This window comes from Hyperoodon ampullatus (genome assembly GCF_949752795.1).
Source record: "Hyperoodon ampullatus genome assembly, chromosome: 7".
Taxonomy (NCBI): Eukaryota; Metazoa; Chordata; class Mammalia; order Artiodactyla; family Ziphiidae; genus Hyperoodon; species Hyperoodon ampullatus.
Genome location: NC_136920.1, coordinates 72856501 through 72879676, shown reverse-complemented (window position 1 = coordinate 72879676; position 23176 = coordinate 72856501). Strand labels below are relative to the sequence as shown.

The 23176-nt window shown below is 47.0% G+C and overlaps 1 protein-coding gene across 1 annotated transcript in view; it reads left to right on the top strand.

Moving 5' to 3' along the window:
* SERGEF (secretion regulating guanine nucleotide exchange factor) overlaps positions 1–23176 on the top strand; it is a gene marked incomplete at its 5' end in the record, with an annotated part of 221639 nt that overhangs the window by 22181 nt on the left and 176282 nt on the right. The window contains one exon of the mRNA XM_079709338.1: positions 400–558. Within this exon, the coding sequence (XP_079565464.1) occupies positions 400–558 (159 nt within the window). The remainder of the gene's footprint in view (positions 1–399; positions 559–23176) is intronic.

Below are 23176 nucleotides of genomic sequence, written 5' to 3'. Positions count from 1 at the left end.
GTTATTTTAAAAAGCTAATATATATTTTTCCTAACAAAAGGTAATGCAAGCATTTATTTTAAAAATGTAGAAAATAGAGAAACATATGTCTTGCACATGGTAGATGTTGAACAAATATTTGGCTGAATGAATTAATGAAAAAATAAACTCACATTCCTATTCCTTGACAAACTGCTAAGACCATTTGGCTTTTTTTCCTATTTAAAGAATTTTAAAAAATCTTGTGTAAAATTATGCTATACATGAATTTGGTATCTTGTTTTGCTCTATTCAACATTGTAGGATTAAGAGTAATACAACTTCTTTTAACCACTTTTGTTTTTTTCAAACTTGGGTTATTTTCCATCATTTTGGACTAACGTTCCTTCACCTCTTTTGTCCCCCTTTTGTTTGTTTAAGATGCAGGAGAGCTGTTTGTTTGGGGAAGCAACAAGCATGGGCAACTGGCTTCCCAGGCTGCTTTCCTTCCTGTGCCCCAGAAGATAGAAGCACATTGTTTTCAGAATGAAAAGATCGCTGCTGTCTGGAATGGGTGGACACACCTGGTTGCTCAGACAGGTGAGAGTGGCAGAGAGTTTGTGGTTGGGAAGAGCAGCTGGGAGACAGCTGTCTAAGTAGCTATGAATGCTCGGGATTAGGTCGTTTGGTTTTTACTGATGAAAAGCTTTAAGGGTTGGGAAGGGGAGGACCTGGGATCTAGTTCTGCAATCAGCCAGATATGTGGCTTTTCCTCTCTGGATCACAGGTTTACACGCAAAAAGGCAAGGCTGGCTTAGGTTAACTCCTTCTGGCCCTAAGAGTCCAGGAGGTTTTGCGAAGGAACCCACTGCAACAAACATCACCTAGAAATTTGTCCAGGTTGCTGGGGAGTCTTTGCCTTGTCATAGCTAAAGGGATAACTGTATTTGCATTTTCACTTGAGTCTAAATTAAAGGTGTCAGAAACTATTAAGTTAAATATTTTAAGACTGAGACAAAAGCATTACTTTGAGTCATAGCTGGCATGGTATTTTGATTTAAATTTTTATTAACCCTAACAAACTTTGTACATTGATTCAAACATCCCACATATTCCTTCAGATGTTATCTTACCAGGCCATGCCATCCAGCTTTTGGCATCTTTATCTTTTCTTGATAATATCTTCGTTGATTTCTCATCTTAGGGCAGTTCTTCTTGCCTGGTCTTCATATTCCTGACACTGTTCTCGGGGTTTGTTTTTTCATGGCCTCCCTTCTTCCCAGCCTTCCTAGAGCTCTTGCTGACTGACACAGTTTCCCAGACCAGCAGTTTGTAATTCTTAAGAACCGTTATTGTGTCAAGGCCTTCTGAACTTCAGGGGTTCTCAGGAGTCCTCTTGCCTGCTCTTGGCCTGCTCGTTAGTGACACACAGATCTGTAGACTCTCAAATACCTGGTGACTTAATCCAATACTTTTGTAGGTTTTTAGGTCAGCTTCAGTTATCCTGGGTAAGTCACACATACTACACGTTTGAACACACAGACATAGACTTATGAGTATTTATATCCATGGTGCTTTTAATTGGTTCTTAAAAATTTTTTTAAGATTGTTTTGGTACAGAGGCCTATATAACAAAAGTGTATAATAAACTTCCCATATTTACCGCTTCAGAGGATGCTCTAATGATGTCATTCATTTGGAGGAAAATCATGACTTTCCTCAAGAAGTCCAGACTGCTTGAAGATTGGGACCATTGACAGAAATTTTTCTTAGAGAGACCCTGAGCATAGTAGCCGCTTATTTGTGTAATTGTTACTCTCTCTCTTCTCCTCCAGACAGTGAGCTCTGTGATAGGAGGCACCATATTCATCTTGCTCACGTCTGTATCTCCAGTGCCTAGCAGAGAAAGTATTCATTGCCCACATTAAACTGTTTCTAGTTAAAAGAGACTAAACATATTCAAATGCATAGGAGGCAGGGTAGACTGCGAGGATTTCTCCTTTCCTTGGACTCGCTGGTCCATGATCAGAAGGCTTCAGTTTGTCTCTTTGGATTCAGGAGTCCAACCAAATCGGTTCTTGTTTATCGTGAACCTTTTGAGCAGTGTGCTAAGACTTGAAGAAACAGAGAAGATGTGGGCCATGCCCTCCCACTGCAATGTATGGACAGGCTTAAGTCTAAGAGTATAGAAACAGAAGACTTTATCATCCATCTGTCCATCATACAGATGGTGAGGACCTGTTTATGTACCATGCCTTGTACTAGATCCTAATCCTGCCCTCAAGGAGCCCACTGTCACTAGGGGAGACAGACCTGTTATCAGATTTCAGTGCAGCAGTGGAGCTAAGTCAGTGTGCAGGAATGGCACAGACACTAGCAGTAGTCTGAGTCACTGGGTGTTAACAGGTAGGCGTTTCATGCTTAGTCAGTCTTCAAAGAATTGCAGTGCAGTAAAATACACTTACTACCAAACCATAGTGAGTTTAGTTGAGTCTGTCAGTAAATCCGTTAACTGGTTAAGCAGCTGACTAATGAAAGACATAAAGATGTTGCTGCTTTGATTCTAGCTTTGCAGCACTGTAACTCATGCTGATTTCCACGTCTGGGCCAACAGCCCAGCACTCAGGGTGGGAGGTTGGAACCTATGTCCCTGACACTGTCTGAGTCACCCCAGCTGCTCTGGGGCTCAGCTTCAGGTCTGCACCTCCACTTGAGAACGTGATCTTTGGGTAATGTTTCAGCTGTTTAATTAACTTGTTAATTCTGATCTCTTGTTTATGCACTTTCTTATTTTCCCCTTTCTCCTGAGTCCAGAGTGGTTAAAAGCTGGGATGTTTGAGCGTCCTGGTTGTTGCGCTGAGTTTTGGGTAGATGAGAGTCTCCTGCTGTTTGGTTCACCAGTTTTGCCCTCCTCCTAGCAGCCGTGGAAGCCTTTGCCCTGGCGCGGTGTCATTGAGAAGAAACAGCCAGGACTTCCAGTTTAATCAGACCCAGCTGCTCATTTTAATGGGAACAAGATTTGCTCACAGGGTCAAAAGCAGCTCATTATTGGGCCAAGGAGTTATTTGACTCTAGTTGTTTTCACAAGCTCCAGTGGAGAATTGTTCCTGGGGCCTACCTGCAGCCACATCAGCACAGAGGCTGCCCCCAGTCTCGTTCTGGAAGACATTCGGGGTGTGTTATTGACTAAAAACAGCTTATGTGCAGTGACCATAGATCCGTCCAGTAAGGTGGGCTAGGCTGGGCTGGGTTAGGTTGGAGACGGGGAGCAGACTGTGCTTTCTCCCTTCTCATAATCCCTACACCAACTTTGTCCCTTGGGGGACGTTTGCAGTGTCTGGAGCCATATTTGGTTGTCACAACTGGGGGTGGGCGTGCTACTGGCATCTAGTGGGTAGAGGCCAGAGATGCTGCTAAATGTCCTACAATGCAAGGGCAGCCCCCCGCCCCGACACAGAAATACCCAGCCCCAAATGTTAGTAATACCATGATCGAGAAATGCTGCCCAAGACTGCCATCCCCAGTGGTAGGTGCTTAGCGAGGGCAGTTCACATGATATCAAGATAACTTTACTTTAGTTCGTCTATGTGGGAATCTGGGATGCAGTCTCTGTTCTCCCTCTTCAGGAGTCTGGTGCCTACCTGCAGTGCTTGTGATAGAAAAATACTTTTCTCCATTAGAGGCACTTGGAAAGAGTCCAAGAGAACCTGTTCTAATCTGGGAAAGCTGGCAAGGTACCTGTGTCTCAGACTGGTGGAGCTGCATTCTAGAAACCCTTCCCAAGCTGCTTAATGTCCCCGATCATTGTTCTCGGAAACTTCATGGGACTCCTGTGTGACTTTATCCAGGCTCGGTGACCTGCAGCTCTCTCCTCTGAGATTCATGAGTTCCTGGCCCGAAGTGCTTCTAGTGAGAACTGGGTGGTGGATCTGTGTGCCTTCCTAGTTGGGTGACCTTAGTTGAGTCACTTCACCTGTCTAGGCCTCAATTTCCTCCTCTCTCATGCAGGGTATTAAAACCTACCTCCATTCTACAGACAGCTGCTGTGAGTTTCAAATGAATGAATCTGTGTGAAAGATCCTAACTAACTGTAAAATGCTGTACATACCTGTACAGGGGGTGCCCGTGCTTGGGATGTGTGAGTATACTAAGGAGTTAGCAGTTGCTTTTAGAAAGGCTTCTGTTTCGGCAGGGTCTGTGCAGGGCTTGAGACACACCAGCTTCTCCCCTCAGGGCTCATGAACTGGCCAGGTCTGACAGGCAGAGTTTTCTGAGGTCTTTCACTTACATGCACCCAGCACGTAGCTCTTTTATATTATCAATATAAGATCATCATGGCCTTACAGGTAATTTTTCCTGTTAAAATCTCTGATCACACTATTCTTCCTTCAATGGATTGTATACATACCACGAAACTGTATTCTTCCTACAAAATGGATTGTATACATCCACTTGCATTCTTATTTGTTTAATGTCTAGACTGTAAATTCCATGAGAGCAGTGTCTGTTTTGTTCACGGCTATATCCCCAGCACCTGGCACAGGCCCGGCACATAGTAGATGATTAGTAACTAATTGCTGAGCGAATGAATAGATGGTAAGGTAGAGAGAAGCGTGGCTTTGAAGTCAGACAGGTCGAGGTGTGACTCAGCTCTGCCAGCCTCCTGATTGTGCCAGTGCCTCTCTGTCACCACCGTGGTGCAGGCCACTGTCACCTTCTTGCTGGATCCTGCAGCGGCCTCTGCCTGGTGTCCTCAGCTTCCCACATCGCTCCCTCTCCCCCCAGTCTGTTCTCCATGCCTCAGTTGGAAGATCTTTTCAAACCCATGTGTCACATTCCAGTGGCTTCCCATTGCTCTTATGATAAAGACAGTCCTTAGTGGTTACCAGGCCCTGCGTGGTCTGCCCTCTGCCTGCCTTCCCAGCCCTCTTTCTAACTGAGCTAGCTCTTATCTCTGGCTGACCTCTACTCTGGCCTTGGTACCTGGAATGGATCCTGGATTTCCCACCATAGTGCTTGTGCAGCTGATGTTCCCTCTATTTGCCACACTTACCCTGCTCTCCTTCTTCATTTTGACTTAGTTACATCCTTTTTTTTTTTTTTTCCCCCAGACCTCAACTTAGTCATCACCTCCTCAGGGAGGCCTTCCCTTGACATCCCTGACTCATCACTTTTCCCTTTTATCTCTTCTCAGGGCACTACAGCCTTTCCTTTGCGCTATTTTCTTTTTTAAAAAATTAATTTATTTTTGGCTGCCTTGGGTCTTTGTTGCTGTGCGCAGGCTTTCTCTAGTTGCAACGAGTGGGGGCTACTTTTCGTTGTGGTGTGTGGCCTTCTCATTGTGGTGGCTTCTCTTGTTGTGGAGCACGGGCTCTAGGTGCACAGGCTTCAGTAGTTGCAGCTCGCAGGCTCTAGAGCGCAGGCTCAGTAGTTGTGGCGCACGGCCTTAGTTGCTCTGCGGCACATGGGATCTTCCTGGACCAGGGCTCGAACCCGTGTCCCCTGCATTGGCAGGCAGATTCTTTTCTTTTTTAAACACATTACTTCTTCTTTTTTTTTTTTTTTAATTTATTTTTGGCTGCGTTGGGTCTTAGTTGCCGAGCGGGCTTTCTCTAGTTGTGGCGAGCGGGGGCTACCTTTCATCGCGGTGCACGGGCTTCTCATTGTGGTGGCTTCTCTTGTTGAAGACCACAGGCTCTAGGTGCTCAGGCTCAGTAGTTGTAGCATGTGGGCTCTAGGGCTCACAGGCTTCAGTAGTTGTGGCGTGCAGACTCAGTAGTTGTGGCACACAGACCTAGCTGCTCCATGGCACATTGGATATTCCTGGACCAGGGATCAAACCCGTGTTCCCCTCACTGGCAGGCGGATTCCTAACCATTGCGCCACCAGGGAAGTCTCAACAGGTGGATTCTTAACCACTGCACCACCAGGGAAGTCCTGTGCTATTTTCTTTAGGATTCTTTAACTAATTCCCATCCCTCTAGACTGTAAGCTCCATCTGGGAAGGAGCCGTGTCTGTTTTGCTCAGCATCGTGTCCTCTGTGCTTAGCAAAGTACTTGGCACATCCGAGATAGGTACTCAGTGCATGCTGGACAAATGAATAAGCCTCATTTCTCTGAGCTTATTTCTTCATTAGGAAAACGGGGAAATATTGCTGACCTTGGATGAGGATTAAATGAGATGGTGTATCAAAGCTTCCAGCATCCAGCACAGAACAGGATTCATGTCAGTTCAGTATACGGTGGCTTCCTTTGCCCTTTGAAACTCTGGAGTGATCAGGAGGTCAGATGTCCCATATCTTCTCTTTCCAGCAGAGGTCTCCGTAGGGCTGGATCTGAATGTCTCTGAATCAGTAACAGGTTGATTCAGGACTCTCCTGGCGAGTGCAGAAAGATCAATGCTTACAAATGCTAAGTGCTGGTTGCTGGTGATTTATTAGAATTTCAAGGGGAATGATTTACACATGATCCAAACCTTACATGGGTTGGGCAGAATGTTTAGAGCCCGGTTGCCTTGGGGATGCTGGATGCTTTCCCTGGGCCACGCAGTATCACAGAGCAGCCTTGTGGTCTCACAGAGGCTATGGATTGATAAAGTGGGCCCCAATACAGAGTTCCTGACATTCTTCACTCTCTTCAGTGTCACCTTAAAAAGTCCTAAAGTCTTATACGTTTTAGAGAATCAGAAATGGAAAGAGAGGGCTTCCCTGGTGGCGCAGTGGTTGAGAGTCCGCCTGCCGATGCAGGGGACACAGGTTCGTGCCCCGGTCCGGGAAGGTCCCACATGCCGCGGAGTGGCTGGGTCCGTGAGCCATGGCTGCTGAGCCTGCCTGTCCGGAGCCTGTGCTCCGCAAAGGGAGAGGCCACAGCAGTGAGAGGCCCGCGTACCACAAAAAAAAAAAAAAAAAAAAAAAGAAATGGAAAGAGAAACTTCCTCACTTGGCAAATGAGAAAACTGAAACAAAGAGGCAAGACAGTGCCTTTATGTCAGCATTGAGATCTCCCTGGGCTATGTGGCTGCTTCCCACTAGCTATCAGTTTTACATTTGGTAGTGTATATATGTCCATGCCACTCTCTCACTTAGTCCCAGCTTACCCTTCCCCCTCCCCGTGTCCTCAAGTCCATTCTCTACGTCTGCGTCTTTATTCCTGTCCTGCCCCTAGGTTCTTCAGAACCTTTTTTTTTTTTAGATTCCATGTATATGTGTTAGCATACGGTATTTGTTTTTCTCTTTCTGACTTACTTCACTCTGTATGACAGACTCTGGGTCCATCCACCTCACTACAAATAACTCAATTTCATTTCTTTTTATTAAGCCATTAATTTTTATACTAGAATCCTTACAATGTCAGGAATGGATGAGAACTTAGAGCTCATCTGGCCTGACCCCCTCAGCTTAGAGATGGAGAAACTGAGGACTGAAGAGGGGGAAGCACAGAGCGTGAGGGAAGGAGGGAGGACAAAACTCAGGTCTCATGGCCTCGGTCTAGTGCTCTTCCAACCTTGTCATTTTCTCTCCAGAGGTGAGGAGGAAATGTGGATGGCTTAACTACTCACACCCAGCGACTTGATCCAGGAATAATAGTTCCTTCTGTACGTGAAATTCTGCTTCAAGAAAACACTAATTCTTACCTGAAATGTGTAGCCAGAGATTCCCTTAATGGAGTTGTGTGTGGAGTAGAAATTACGAGATAGTGCTCCAGGAGCGTGGGTCTGGAGGCCATCCCAGGATTCACAGAGGCAGCCACATTTCCATTTATGATAATACAATAGCAGTCATAGCTCTTGTGGACCACTTTTATCACTGTAAAGTGCTTTCATCTCCATTTTCTCATCTGAAGGTGGCAAGTTGGGTGTTATTATCCTTGCTTTCCAGACAAGTCCCTAATTGGTTAACTGCGCTGCCTTGGTTCACATAGTTGGGCAGAGTTAAAACTTGAACCTGGTCTTTTGTCCCCAAGCCTGCTACTCTAACTCCAAGTAATATGTATCTCAGAATGCTCTAGCCCATGAACTAAACTTCTTTTACTTTTCAAAGAAACATTGTTTTTCCAGCTTTTGCCAGTGATTCTCCCAAGCAGTAAGGAAGAAAATTCCTAGTTATCCTTGATCCTTCAGAAGGTATCTGTGGAATGCTTACCTAGATATATATAGCACTATGCTACAGACTACAAGGAAACATAAAATCCAGAACTACCTTCAGGAAGTTTATAGTTGGATGAACAAATGAAATATTCAGTCGAAGAATGAAAAAATATGGCAGAGAGCCAGAGGAGTGGCCTAGACACTGAAGGCTCTAGGGTTTCAGGGGAAGGGGAAGTCAGTGTGGGAGAGGGTAGTCAGGAAAGGGTGTGAAATCCTTTGGGAGGGTCCCATTTTAATAGGTGGAGAGTTTGAGACTTGGTTCTGTTGCTTTCTTTGTCTTCTGGCAAGACACAGAACTCTCTGGTCCCCTTCTTCCCATCTGCACAATAGGAGGTTGTGGACATAATGATATCCAAAGGCATTCCAGCTCTGAAATTCCATCCTATTAAAAAAAAGTAAAACGGGCCTAAGGAAATTATTATGGGTACATTGGGAGATTAAGTATAATACCATTCATTGCAGCCTGATTTATAATGACAAAAACAAATACATGGAAACAAATGAAATTGTAGGGGGAACTGGTTAAATAAATTATGGTACAAATTTGGAATATATGGTATGTTGGAATATATAGCCCTTAAATAGAATGTTTTAAGAGGATATTTAATGACAGAGGAATATGCTCATGATAAGGTAAGTAAAAAGAGTAGGTTACAGTAAGGTACTACACTACAACTTCTAATTTTTTTTTTCCCAAAAATGTTTGCATAGAAAGACCAGGAGGAAATATGGCAGAGTATTATCTCTGATTGGTGGGATTATGAGTGAATTTTATTTTCTTTTATATTTTCTATGCTGAATATGTAATTTGCAGCCTGATTATATCCCGCATAAGTGTTAATGAGTAAACTTTCTCAGTGCAGGGAACTGGCCTCTTTGCTGGTGTATTCCTGTGTATATATATGCCCTTGACACATCACTTCCATGGACCTCATCTGGGAGTTTGCATGGAAAAGAGGCAAGAGGCTGAAGGAGGCAGGAAAGCGGGGATCTATTTTTGGCTCAGTCATGAGTCAGCTTTGTGACCTCAGGCAAGTCCCTTCTGAACATCCCTGAGCCTTGGTTTCCTCATCTGGAGAGGGGAGTTGGAGGTCACAAAAGGTCCTTTGAGCTCCAAGATATACTCATTCCTAAAGATGGAGAATTTCTCCACTGTTGTGGAACCAGCTCAGAGGCCTCATTGGTTCCTTCCGCCTGGCGTCCTTTCTTTCGGTCTCGCTACGCTGTACCTGCGCTTAGCTGCCTAGCTGTAAGATGATTTCTCCCGTTCAGAGTTCAGGGTAGGATGGAGTGGAGTCGAGTTATAGGGCCGAGCTGAGAGGGTGTAGTGACAGTGTTACACCACTAGAGGGAAGCATTGTTTGACTACTTCCCCCTTTCTCACTGTCCTATTTGCTCAGCAGGTGAAGAGTGGCCTTGATTTGCCTCAATTTGGCTTCAAATTCTAGAATTTTAGATTTTAAAGGACTTTGAAGATCATCCAGCAGAACTCAGTTATGCAGATGTGAGATAATAGAGGCCAGAAAAGGCAAGTGACCTACTTGAAGTCACACAGTATTTTTTTCAGGGTCTGTACTATAGGGTTTAGAAGAAGGCTGCAGACAGAGCCAAGAGTGTGATCAGTTGAGTCCACAGAGCGTGGACAGTTCCCATGGTTGTGCAGGAATCTGAGGGATCTGCCTGTATACACGTTTACCCAGCTCCTCTGGCCAGGTGCCAAGAGGCCTGGAGATGGAGAAGAAAAGATAGAACTCCACCCTGAGGAGCAGTCTGGTGGGGGAAGCCCATGCAAACACATTTATGCTACCTGTGTGTTTTCCTCACCCTCTGTCGCCCTCTGGCGGTCTGCCTAGCCTAGGATCCAGGCTGTGGTGGTGCTTGGAGACTGGTTTACAGAAGACCTGCAGGCGTCCTCGTGAATGATGCCCTCCAAGGTCAGGAGGTACCCTGGCCACCTCCAGTTTGTTACTTCCAGTGAATTTCTGCAGGCACTGCTCACATATTCACATGTCCTATCTTACCATTTCTTGAGGTTTGCAAGGAATCCTGACAGTTTGTTTCCCACCTTCCAAAGGTTTTGTTTACTTGACCCTGGACTGACTCTACTTTTGGTTTCCAGGGTGCCCACCAGCCCTAAGCATTGTGGTAAAGCAGAATTGGGCGCTGGTCTGGGAACCAGGCAGCTGTGCGACCTTGGGCAGGTTACTTCCTCTCTTTGGGCAGGGAGGTCACACTCTCAGCTGCAGCTGTGTCATCTCTGCTAGAGAGATGAAGTTCTGCTGTTATTTTTGGTTTTTGTGTTTGGCAACGAATACCCATTGATCTGTGGTCCAGAGGAGTGCAGTGTGTGTCCAGGTGCAGCAGAAGCAAGATTCACCCTTTGAAGTAGGTGCGCTCGAACAAGGGGCTTGCAGAGAGCCTGGCCAAAGCCAAGTGCAGCTGGGCCTGGAGAGCCACCAGATGGCAGCAGTGGGCAGGCAGATAGCCTTGTGGGTGAGGCCGGTATGGCCAGCATCCAGAGTCAGAATTAGCAAGGTCAGAGCTGAAAGGACCCCAGAGGTCACTACCAGGCCCAGAGAAAGAAGGAGGTTACCTAAGGTCTCCCTGTGAGTTAGTCTCCTCGCTTGTTAGAAGAACTGAGATGGGTTTGGCCTCTAGCTGGCTGCCCCACAGGAAGAGTCAGGAGACAAGAGCCTGGGCCCTGGGCCAGTGAGCTGGAGGTGGGAAGGGAAGGGGACAGCAGTTAACTGTCTGCCTTGATTGTGGTTTCTTTGAGCGTCTGGTCCTAATGATCTCCACCCTCCCACCTGCAGTAAGGTCAGTGTCCTTTGTCTTTTCTGCTCCTGTCTGCCCAGTTGTCCTCCGGTTCAAGGCCCTCCTCTTCGTCAAGGGTCATCTCGATGTCTCCACATCCAACAGATGGGCCTCACCAGAGGTACATTGCAGTAAGTTAGCACAGTTGGTTGAACCAAAAAAAATTTTTTTTTAATTTCCAAGGGGGTCAGAGTAGGTCAGGGAACCAATCTTTGCCAAGCACTTACCATGTACCGGGTGCTGTGCCAGGTGCTGCCACTTACGTACTCTCATAACTCTCTGAGGTAGGGTTCATTTCCCCTGTAGTCCAGGTGAGGAAATTGAGGCTCAGAGAGGCTGAGTGGCTTGTCTAAAGTAACACAGCTAGTTAACCAAGCAGACACTCGAACCACGCTCTGTTTGATGTCACAGGTCAGACTCATTTCACTTCCTCATGCCACCTCCCCTTAAAGCAACTGCACTGGAAATGTAGCAAGCGACTCCCAGGCTGGAGGGCAGGGAGGAACACGTGTTTCTCTCTTCTGTGGAGAAAGCTTGTGGTGGGCTGCTGCGGGGAGGAGGCCTGTGAAGCAGTAAAGGGCAGGTATTTGTGGAGCAGGTTCGGGGGTGGTGTCTGGTGGTAGAAGGCCTTCTGAGAAGAGGTCAAGTACCTTTCCTCTCTGCATCTGGACCCCAGCAGTTCCCTCTGCCAGGAGTGCTGGTCTCCCTGAGCCCCACCCATGTAGCGATTGCCACATTCCCATCACTCTGCCCACTGTCACCTCCCATAGAGGCCCTCGCTGTGCACCCCACTGAAAGTGGCTACCTCCACCTGTCTCAGACCCACTCGACTCCGCGCCCAGCTTTATTTTCCACCAGAGCAGTTTTCACTGCCTGAAACTACAGTATCATCGTTTGTTTACCCTTTTGTCGTTCTCCCCTTATCAGGTGCGAGCCCCACGGTGTTGGGGACTTGGTCTGTTTCATTCCCCCCGATCTCCCCTGGCGTAGAAGAAGGGCTCCATGAGGGTTAGCTGCATGGAGTGGCTGCAGATTTCGGATGTGGGAGCGATGCCGTTTTCAGTGGCTGTGCTCAGGAGACCGGCCTGTGGCCCTGCCCTCTTCCCACCTTCTTGGAGAGGCCCAGGGAAGAGAGAGCTTCAGCTCCCTGAGGCTGGCAGTGATGCCTGGTGCCCTAGGGTTGTGGGGTCTCGGCTGCCCCATCTGTCCCTGGGGCAGGGGGTTGGCACACCGGCCATGCTGCGAGTTCACAGGGTGGTTCTGGTAAGGGCTCGGAGGTCCCTGGCAAGAGGGCTGAGATTCCATTCAAAGAACCCTCCTCTTTCCTGGTGGAGATTGATTTGTTCCAGGAGCTCTCTAAAAGTGAGCATTAAGTGACCGGCCTGTAATTGCGCCATCATTTTTAGGTTCTTGACAGATGGCACTGTGCTTGCCCTTTCTCAGGGGACCTTGCCTGTCTCACGGGAACTCTCAATAATCATAGTGACAGCCAGTGCCTTAAAGTGCTCTCGGACGTGTGCCAAGATGAAAGCGGCCCATTTTGAGGAATCTTGGATCAGCTTTTTCCGAATCTAAGAGTGACTTTTTACCTTAGGAGGAAGCCTGAGGTAGCCAAAAGAGCCCTGAAGAGCCAGGTTCAAGTTCTAATTTGGCTGCTTGTTGGCTGTGTGATCTTAGGCAAGTCAATAACCTCTCTGGGCTTGAATTTCCTCATCTGTTAAATGAGAATCATAATCCCTAATTTGGCTGCCTCAGTGGGGATATATATCATGTCATTCACTCATTCACACATTCCTTCTTTCATGCCTTCACTCTATTATTCAACAAATATTTATTGAATAGCCGAGGTGAGGGCAGGGCATTCCAGGCAGAAGGAATCCTGGAAACAAAGGTATAGAAGTGGGAAGTGCACCCTAGCGTAGTTTGCTTAACATGGAGCCAGAGAGGATCAGAAGGGACTGGAATCCTTCAAGAATAACAGGCATGGGTCCTTATTAAGGCTTTATTCTGTGAGCAGTGGGAGGAGCAGCTGAAGGTTTCGGGGTGGAGGCGATATCTATGAACAAGGGAGGGAGGGCCCTGCCTCGGGGCAGCTCTTACAGGCTGCTTTCTGCTCAGGTCTCTCTGTGGCTGATTTTGAGGTACTCTGGATTCCCAGGAGGACCCTCTCCCCCATGACCTGGGCAACCATTAGAAAGGCCGAGACTGGTAGGGACTGGAGTTACCTGGCTCACTGGTCCACCCTCTGGGGAGCTGTCTCAGGCCACAGGGAAGTTTGCGTTTCCTTCCGTCTTGAAGCGTTTCATAAGGGCCTGAAGATGAGCAGCTTTGGGTTTTCTCCCACACCTCCCCGAGGAGATGGAGGGTGTGGGGAAGGGTTATTCATGTTTACCAAGGACGCACTTGTGTGCCAGGCGTTCTGCCAGGGCTTTGCAAAATCATCTATGTAATCCTTACACAAAGTTTGCTGAGCAAAGCTCCCTCCCGATTTTACGTGTGAGGAAACTGAAGAGAGGTTAAGAGACATGGACTCAGCCCACCTAGTTACTTGGCCTTACCTTGCTCAGAGTGAAATGGGGTCAGCAATGTCACCTTGTCTACCGGAGGACATTGTGAGGATCAAGTAAGATCCTGGATGTGAAAGCACTTTGTGCATGCAAAGTACTGTGTGCGCAAATGGGATCATTGACAATACTGTACTGCTTCCCAGAGAACTCTCTGTGATTCGCTTGGGCCTTTCCTGCCTGGGTGATAGAAGGTACTAACTTCCGGTTTCTCCTCTGTGTATCTTCCTCCAGCCAGCCCCTGGGTCAGGGGCTCCGCTCAGCACTTTTCTCATTTAGCCTGCAAGTACGAAGTCACTGCTCTTCTTCAGAAAATTAACTCTACAGTACAAAATTAATATCAAAGTATGCTTACTTTGTTTGCCATTTTGGTGAAAACAATAAGAAGTCATGGACTTTTAATGCTGGAAGGGACCGTCTCATCCTTGTTTGAAATTTGAGGAACCAGAAGCCCGGGGAGACGGTCCCATAGCTAATGGACGCAGGGCCAGGATTAGAACCCAGGGGTCTCTAGCCCAGGGCTCCTCCATTGCCCTGCAGCGCCTCTCCTAAGAGAGACTGTAATTGCTTCGTCTCCTTTATGGAGGAAGGAAGAATCCAGTTTAATAAATTTCATTACACCAGCCCCTTTATGTAACAGGGCTGTTTCCGGGTCCTGGCAGATGGTCCATAGTAACAGTGCTTTGCTGATTTGGTTGGAGCTGATCCTATGAAATGAAAAATCCTGTGTAGCAGATGCCTTTCCCAGTCCCTGGCCATGGAAAAGTCAGCCTCTCCAGGGAAGGCACTATAGCTTTGGTGCTCACCGTCTCTAGTGGGACTCAATGTGAACGCCTCGGAGGTCATCTTAAACCCAGTCAGGTTTTTACAGAAGGTCACGTTGGTGGAATTTCTTGGTGGGTGGGGTGCTGGTAAAGTGTGTTTTTTTCTGGGGCCTGAGGGACAGATGGGATCAGGGAGCAGAGTGGGAGAGAGATCAGATGTGGAAGGGAAGGAAATACAGGCTGTCTCACCGTGGATCTGGCCTGATGGCCCTTCACACCATGAAGCCTTGGACCTCCAGATGAGCAATTTGAATGTAACCTGCAGGACCCCTTTCACTGAAATACTGGGACTCCAAGTCTGATTATCTTCCCTTTCCTGATGGGTGCTTGATCGTAACAGGTTCTCCTTATGGCTTCTTCTGGTGGTGCTTCTTACTGCCACTGCTTGAGGCAAGTGGCAAGTTCCCAGACCACTGACAGGGGGTGGGCGTCACTTCCATAGACTCCTTCTGACCTTGTCCTGCTGCTCTGTTCTCGCTCTCGCAGGGTCCTTACATGTGGGGGTGGGAGAGTCCCCCCCATCTGTGAGTGCAGCTCTCTTAAGGCCCCAATAGATCTTTTATACTCAACTTTCCTGAAGAACTTGGGACAGTTCCCAGGGGTGGGGTTAGAGGAAATTTGAGAGGCACCATCCAGAGTCATGTCCCAAGACGTTCTCACTGGTTGACCACAAACTGGCATCCGGGACAGGCTCCCTCCCCTCCTTGCTCCTACCCCTGGGTGAATTATTTGCCCACCCTAGGATCGGGGGCAACCTCTGTCTCCCTGCTTGAAGATGTTAATCTGGGCCTCCCGTTAACTAACAGCCAGTTTCTCTTTGGAAGCCAAGGATGCAAAGAGTATTGGGGGATCTCTTGGGTTTTGGGAGGTGGGACCCTGGTTTCCCAACATGACAGCTTGGATACCATGGTGAGCTTTGCAGAATGTGCTGGCCCTGCTCCTGGTCCTGCTGGACCTCAGGATGGCCTGCAGGGGGCGCTGTGTGCCCACAGCCAGGTGCTGGGACTTTACCCAAGGGACTCAGGCAGCGCGTCTCTGCAGGCCCAGGCGTGCTTGGGAGCTGCGGCTTTCCCTTGGCTGTGCCCAATCACCCAAGTCTCATTCCCAGTTCCAGCCTCCAGCTCGGGCACTGTGAGTCATAGTCATCAGTGGAAAACGCAGCTTCACCAACAGCTGGGCTCAGTGCTTGGCCTTTTTTCTTCTTTTTTTGTAACTTCACAGAGATGGAAACTGCTGATGATCTTTTGCAAGAGACAGCAATTGAAGGCAAAGTCCAGGGCTAGGTGGGGAGAGGAGAACCCTGAAGCGATGGGGGTAGATATGTGCGTCTTTCCATTACCCTGCTCTTGGGCCTTCCAAGAAGCCATGCTAGAGAAGCAGGCAGTGAGGAGCCGTGTGGACCTTGCCTGTCTGTGCTCTTTTGTGCCAAGGAGCCCAGGAGGCCTTTGGTAATTAGCTAATGCAGGTGGCAGTTGAAGCTTTGAGAGGTTGACGTAGTTTTCTAAGAAGCTGTGAGTAGAATGTGCTAGAAGTCAGAGTGACCTGGGTTCTAGTCTTGCTTTGCTTCTAACCCACTGTTACCTTACCTTGGGTAAGTCAGTTACTTTCCTTACTGGGCTGCACTTTTCCCAGCTGAAGCAGACGGTAGGGTTAGAGTACTCTGAGGTCCCTTCCTGCTCTGGTGGTCTGTGAGTCTGAACTGAATGTAAAGAATTTTGAGCCTTGTTCCCATAATCATCTTGAACATCTGAGACCTGTAACCGTTTCTCCTTATGCAGTGAGCAATGCTCACGGAGAATGACACAAGTACAGGTTCCTACTCTCCAAGGACTTCACATCTACCTTCTTCCTCTCCTCTCCCCACGAAGCAGTGGACAGAGGTTCCTGGGAGGCAGGAAACTGGGATTCGGGTTCTGGCTTTGCCAAATAACGTTGTGTGTCCTTGGGCAAATCCCTCGCCTCCTTCAGCCTCGTTTTTATTTTCTCCAAAATCAAAGATGAGACTTGCTTCTTGGCTTCAACTCCCCCCACTCCCTCCGGCCGTCTTCCCCATCCCCACCTGCAGCCTCCTGCTAGCTTTTCTTCAGGGTGTGATTCTTAGCTGCAGAAGCCCTGGGGTATGGTTTCCTTTCTTGCCGGGAGGGAGAGAAGCAAGATTATTTTTTTAATTACGCAGCTAAGATTAGGCAGCAATCTACATTTTAAAGTGTTATTAATAAGAGTCTAAAAGTGTGCGAAGAAGCTTGGGAGTTGGAATGTGAAATGAGTTGGGAAACATCTGCAGAGGCACGGGCCTCAATCAGGGATGTTTTTCTCTGGGTGCCAAGTGACTGCTAGGTGTGACTGGCAGCCTGATGTGCCTCTGGGCTCCTGGAGGAGCAGGAAGCCCAAGCACTGGGCCAGAGCAGGGGCCAGAGCCCCTCAGGTCAGGGGCTCACGGTCCAGGCTCTCATGATGGTTCTTTGCAAACTGGCTTTAGAGAAAGAGTGATAGTCATGATACTTCCAGCACCTCTATTTAGAGTTTATAAAGTGCTTTCATGTTTATTGTCTCCCTTTTCATCATAGTCCTGAGAGGTAGTTAGAACAAGTCTCACTGTCCCTTCAGGAGTTGGGTGAGGGCTCTTCAATTTAAGTTTCTTCCTTTAAGAAAGGTGGTGTGCTATTCACGAAAAGCCCTGGACAGGAAGTGGGGAGCTGGGCACCTGTGCTGGGCCTCCACCTCCCTCCCCAGCTCTTCCTGTCTCCTTTTCCTACTTTGTATTTATAACACTTAAAGTCGTTTGCCAGGGGATATGTTTTATGTGATTTTTGTCCATTGTCTGTCTTCCCCCTGCTAGAATGTAAGCTTCGCCAAGGAAGGGAGTTTTGTCTGTTTCGTTCACTGCTGTGGCCCCTGGCACCTGGGACAGCACCTGGCCTATAGAAAGTACTCAGTAACTATTTGTTGAATATTGAGAGTGCCCGGCTCTGTTTCCGAGTCGTCTGTGTGAAGAGTCCTTGGTTTTCCTTAGTTTTGTATTCTCTTTGGGTAGTTGGAGGGGATGGTCTCTGACATCTGGTGGCACATAAATGCTTGTGGTAAGAGCAATGCCTGTGACTCTTTTTCCTTCCAGCAAACACTGAGCACCTGCTCTGGGTCAGGCCCTATGCTAGGTGCTGTGAGGAATACAGACAGCATAAGGAAGGATCACTGTTCTCCACCCTTCAGTGGATATGATGGTTAATTTTATGTGTCACCTTGACTGGGCCATGGGTGCCCAGATATTTAGTAAATGTTGTTCTGCGTGTTTCTGTGAGGGTGTTTTTGGAGATTAACATTTACATCAGTAGACTGAGTAAAGCAGATTGCCCTCCCTGATGTGGGTGCGCCCCATTCAATCAGTTGAAGACCTGAACAGAGCAAAAGCTGACCCTTCTCTGAGTAAGAGAGGATTCTCCTGCCTGACAGCATTTGAACTTGGACATTGGCTCTGCAGGTTTTGGACTTGCCAGCCTCCATAATCATGTGAGCCAATTCCTTATAATAAATCTTGCTCTATAGAACCTACTGGTTCTGTTTCTCTGGAGAACCTTGACTAAGACAGTGGGCAATGTAAGACATGTCATCAAATGAGCTTATATTTGGTGGCATAGAATAATAGTTAGAACAGGGGTACAAGCACCATGCCAGTGGCTCCTAAAGAACGGATGGCCTATTCTGACTAGGGGATAGTGGAATACTTTAGGGAGGCAGTGGCTTTTGAGCCAGGCCCTGAGGATGAGAAGGAATTCTGTGGGTGGAACAAGCAGGCCGACCAGCGGTGCAGGCTGGGGCACAGCACAACCCTGAGGCCTGGGAGGGAGGAAGTGGAGCAGGCCCTTGACAAAGGGGCAGTCACCCAGCGCTAAGAGAACAGAGGTGCTTGGAGGGAGGGGCTTGTGGAGGGCGAGGGAGCCAAATACACAAACAATCTAGGACCAGGGCTTCCTGAGATGCCCTCACCAGGTTTGGAGAAGAATCCAGTCCTCCCTGCTTTTGTCTGGGAAGCCCCCATCCTGCGTGGTACAGACAGTCCTACAGCTGGTCCAGGGGCTCCTCAGGTGCAGTCTGTCTGGACTTCTTTCACCAGTGCCCCTGATTTGACAGCTAATAAAGTGAGTGGTGAAAATGGAGCAGCCGTGTGGAGTGCCTGGCACGTCTTAGGACTCTGATCTTTGTCGTATAGGCCGAGGGTGATGCTCCCTTAGTGATCTGGCCAGGCTGTCTTTGTGCCCCTAGCCCACACAGGTGTCCCTGTGACTCTGAACAACCTCCAGAAGTCCTTGGGACTGTCCACTTTTAAAGAGGCAGTGTGGGCCAATGAAAAGTGGAGCTGGGGTCACATGGACTGGTGGGTCCCCTGCAGGGCAGTGACTGGGGGCAGCTGGAGGCTCTGAGCTTGAGTTTTCACCTCCCTCTATGCTTCAGTTTCCTCCCCTGTAATTTGAGGGGAGGAAAATGCCTTCTCACGGGGTGTTTTTGTGGACTAAATGGGACAATCCATGTAAAGAGTTTGGCATGAAGTAAGTGCTCTCAAAACATTAATTATTGTTATTATCATCATCATTATTGCAGCTTTGCCACTTCCAAGCTGTGTGATCTTGAGTAAGTCATTTAACCTCTGTGACCTGTTTCTTTTTCTGTAAAATGGGATTCACACCAATCATTCAGTGTTGATTAAATTATATAACTTCATAGCAGTGCCTAAAATAGAGTTTTACACAGAGTCAGCTCTCAACAAATAATTCTCCCCAGGCCCTTATGTTTTTATTCAGTCTCTTTGCAGGCTGCTTCTTCTCTTCTTTGTAGTTGGACAGCTCATGTTTGGAAATTTTATTCCTGTATTAACTTAAAAAAAATTCCAGACCTTTTGTTATGTGATATTATTCATGATACAACTTCGGAGACTTGGGAAATTTTACAAAAACAAACAAACAAACAAGATATACAACCAAGTTCCCAAATTTTAAAATTGGTAACCATAACATTGTAAATCAACTGTACTTTAATTTAAAAGAAAAAGAATGCATATATATGTAAAACTGAGTCACTTTGCTGTACAGCAGAGATTGGCACAGCATTGTAAATCAACTAGACTTCAATAAAAATTGTTAATCATATTAGTGGTCTTTGATATTAGAGTGGATGTTTTATTCAAGGACGCTGGTCAGACTAAATATTCAAAAGGTGCCAAGAAAATTGAATTGTACACCACTCATTTTGACCCTGAGGATTTTTAGACATCATTATTAAAGTTTAGACCAAGAAGATGTCTCAGAGGTCATCGATCCCAGTCCTCTTGTTTTATGGATGGGAAAAATAGGGCCCCTGGAGGGAAGGGTTGTGTTCAAGATCACGTAGACTTGGAGAGAAGCCAGGATTAGGATCCAGGTCTTCTGAGTCTCTGGTTAAAGCTTCTTATCTTCTCCAGCTCACCTTGCTTCATCTGTTTTCCGTTGCTCTCTTCCACTCTCTTCCTTTTTACCCCCTGGTTTAAATTTATTTTTGTTGTGTGATGCGATGTGCCATATACTATGCTTTTATCTTACAAAAATCCCCAAATCCAATGGTGAAGGCTTCAGTGCCCTTCCTCTTCTTTATCAGTAAGATAAAGATGATGACTTACCTAAGACTTACCTAACATGTCGGTAGTTGGCAGCTGGCAGAGGAGATTTGACAAATTGGTAGAAATTGGGGGTGGAACGATGGAAATCCTTGGTAAGGCTGTGGTGTTCAGTTTGGGAGGATAGTAGTAACAGTGGCTAACATTTACTATTATGTGTCATGCACTATATGAAAAAGTATCCTTGCAGCAGCCCTACAAAGAAGATGTTATTTTTCCATTTTTCAGATGTTGAGTAATTTGCTTAAGATTATGGAGCCAGCAAATGATAAAGTTTAGTAGTTGGGAGCAAGAAGTAGGTAGGAAGAGATGGTTACATTGTTCATTTGTTCATTCAAGCAACAAATACTTTATTGAGCATCTACTCTGTGTTGGGCATTTTTCTAGGATACAGGGATGGGCAGAAACAGTCCCTGCTATCACAGAGCCGATTCTCTGGAGGATGAGACAGACTTTAATCAACGGTCCTCCTAATGAGCATACATTTATAAACTGAGACAAGTTCTCCCAAGATGAGGAACATGGTTCTCTGAGATTGTTGCACAGAAGAGTCTGATCTGGGTTGAGGACTGAGCAGAGTTGAAGGGTGAATACATGTTGACTAGGTGAATGGGCTCAGGGGTAGAGGAGACAGCGGGGGCGGAGGGGAGGGGTGTGGAAGCCTTGAGGAAGAGCAGGATGGCACGTCTGCGTGGGGGAAGCAGCCTGGTGTGCCAGTGTCCGGCCCCTGTCCTCTGAGCTCTCCCCTCTCCTCCTTCTTGCACGGGAAGACTAAGCTTGGTGACTGTCGGGCAGTTAGTTCGGTGTTCGAAGTTCTTGGTTTTTATCATCAAGTACCTTTTTATAGTCTCTGTCCACATGGCAGAACAAAGGATGGGTTATAGAAATGAGGTTCTTACACTCAAAGGACTTAGAATTGATAACCCTGAGAGTAACAAGTGTTTGTAAACGGATAAATTATATGATGAGTATAACTCATAGGTGCAGAGAGGCCTCCTTGTGTGTGTGTGTGTGTGTGTACTCCAGAAGCATTTGAGGTGGGAGGGACTAAAGAGGTTGTGTGGACTTTTTCTGCCTGACCCATGGGATTCTTTTTACAACATCTACCTCTATTTGCTATAACTCCATTTTGATATCTTCATGGCATTCTGTTTCCTTCTGGGACAGATTATGTTAAGAAAATATGGATGTTCCTTATATCACACTGTAATCTATCTTCTTATCACCTTCAGGACCCCTTTTCCCAGAACAGCGTAGAAATACCTCTTCCTCTGAGGATCCAGATACTGCTGGAGCATCTCCTCACTGTGCCCGTTGCTGTGGCTGCAGCACCTGCCCCTACCAGCATCCTGGGCAGCCCTCTGGCTGGTGAAGGAAGCTGGCCCCCCGACCATTCCCCATCCACCCCCCTTTGTGTCTTCTCTGATCCCAGAGCACCCAGGGCTTTGCACCTCATTTTCTTTCTCCTCATTCGCTCCCCCTTTATTTGTATTTGACTGTTATAAGATGTTTGCACAAGGCCCCAGAAGATTTAAATCATTTGGTAATGAAATAACATTGCATGACTCCTGTCAATGGAACCCCTGATCTAGCACCCTCTGCGCCTTTTTATATTTTAATGGCACACCCCCACCTTCCCACTAACCTTGAAATCCAGAAATCTCAAGAGTGCTGTGTATCTCCTCCCGTTTCCTTTCTCTTACGTCAGATGGGGTGCCAATCCTTGCAAATTCTTACCCCCTTGCAACAACTTCAGCCTTGGCTTTAGCTGATGCCTCTTAGGCTTGTGTCACTGTAGTGGCTTCCTGCCTTCCTTCCCTTTTCACTTACTCCTACTGTGACTTTGCTTGTCCCCTCTCCCACTCCTAGAACCTTCTCTCTGTCAGTAAGATGGGGCTGGTAAGAATACCTGTCTCACGGGGTTGTTGGGAGGGGTAAACAGAATACTGCATAGAGAAAGCTTAGAACAGTATATAGAGAATTCCTAGAACAGAATGCTTAGGCACATAGCGGTGCTGGGGAGGGAAGTGTTAGGTATGAGTATTATTATTACTGGCCCCCTGCAAGCCTTTGCCAAATGTACCATCCCCCAAACACTCATTTCATCAGGCCCCACCCCTGCCCAAAAGTCTGCAGTCTCCCCATGGTCTATGTAGCAGTAGTTCCTAAAGTGAGCATGCAAGATGAATTGCCAGGGTGTGGGAAGAGAAAATTCTGACTTCTTTTATGTTTTTATCTCATTGTTTTAAATTTTCTACTTTTGGAGTGTGTTTTCCCTATATAGTTTTGAATAAAGGTACCTTTATAATTCCCATATGTGTATAATGTAAGTGTATACTTTAATAAATAAATGAATATACATGTATTAGAGGTATGTTAAAAATATTTTGCTGATAAGGGAGTGCAAGCAAACGAGTCTGGAAGGTGAGGTCTGGACCGTGAGCCTGGCGTTTCTCTGAGGTGGCCCCAGCCTGGCAGCCCCGACTCACCGGCGCCGCCCTGCCTCGTGACCCTCCCTCTCTCCACCTGCCCCACCTTGTGCCTTTGGATTTCTGTCGTTGCTTATCTCCTCTCCCCACTCCTGGAATGTTCTCCCTGATCTTCCCATTTTCTTTTCCTTTCCAGAAGTTCACCTTAACGCCACTTGTTCCATCAAGCCTGCCGGGGCAGTTCCAGCTCGGAATGCTCCCTCCAAGCTCCCTAGACGGTCTTTGTCAATACCACTCATCTGGCCCCGTTGTTTCCTCCATTGTGTTGGGACCCTTGGCCGTGTATATTTCTTGGCTCCCTAGTTATTCTGTTAATTTTCGCATGCGTGTGCCTTTAAATTATATTTTACTTGCTGACTTTATTTTGAGCTGTTTGTCATTTCTCCCATTTATCTGGAGACACATACCTATACTCGTTGGATGGCATTAATGTATCTATTTTTTGTCACAGTAATAGATAATTATTTAATCTAAGGTAGATTCATTTGTCATACATTTGGGATCTAAATGTCCTTGGATTTGCCAGCTTGCTTCAGCTCGAGGCAGACATTTATCTACAGTGCATTAATGAACATCTTTTGTATGTGGATTCATTGTTTTCTTTCACTCCAGGTGACCTAAAAATCGTAATCCTTGTGTTTAATGCCTTTATTTCACTGCTTATAGTTCTGAGGTCTGCATGGTCTCTTGGGAAGGAGGCCATTCTAGTGAGGAAAGCTGGACGGTACACAGAACAT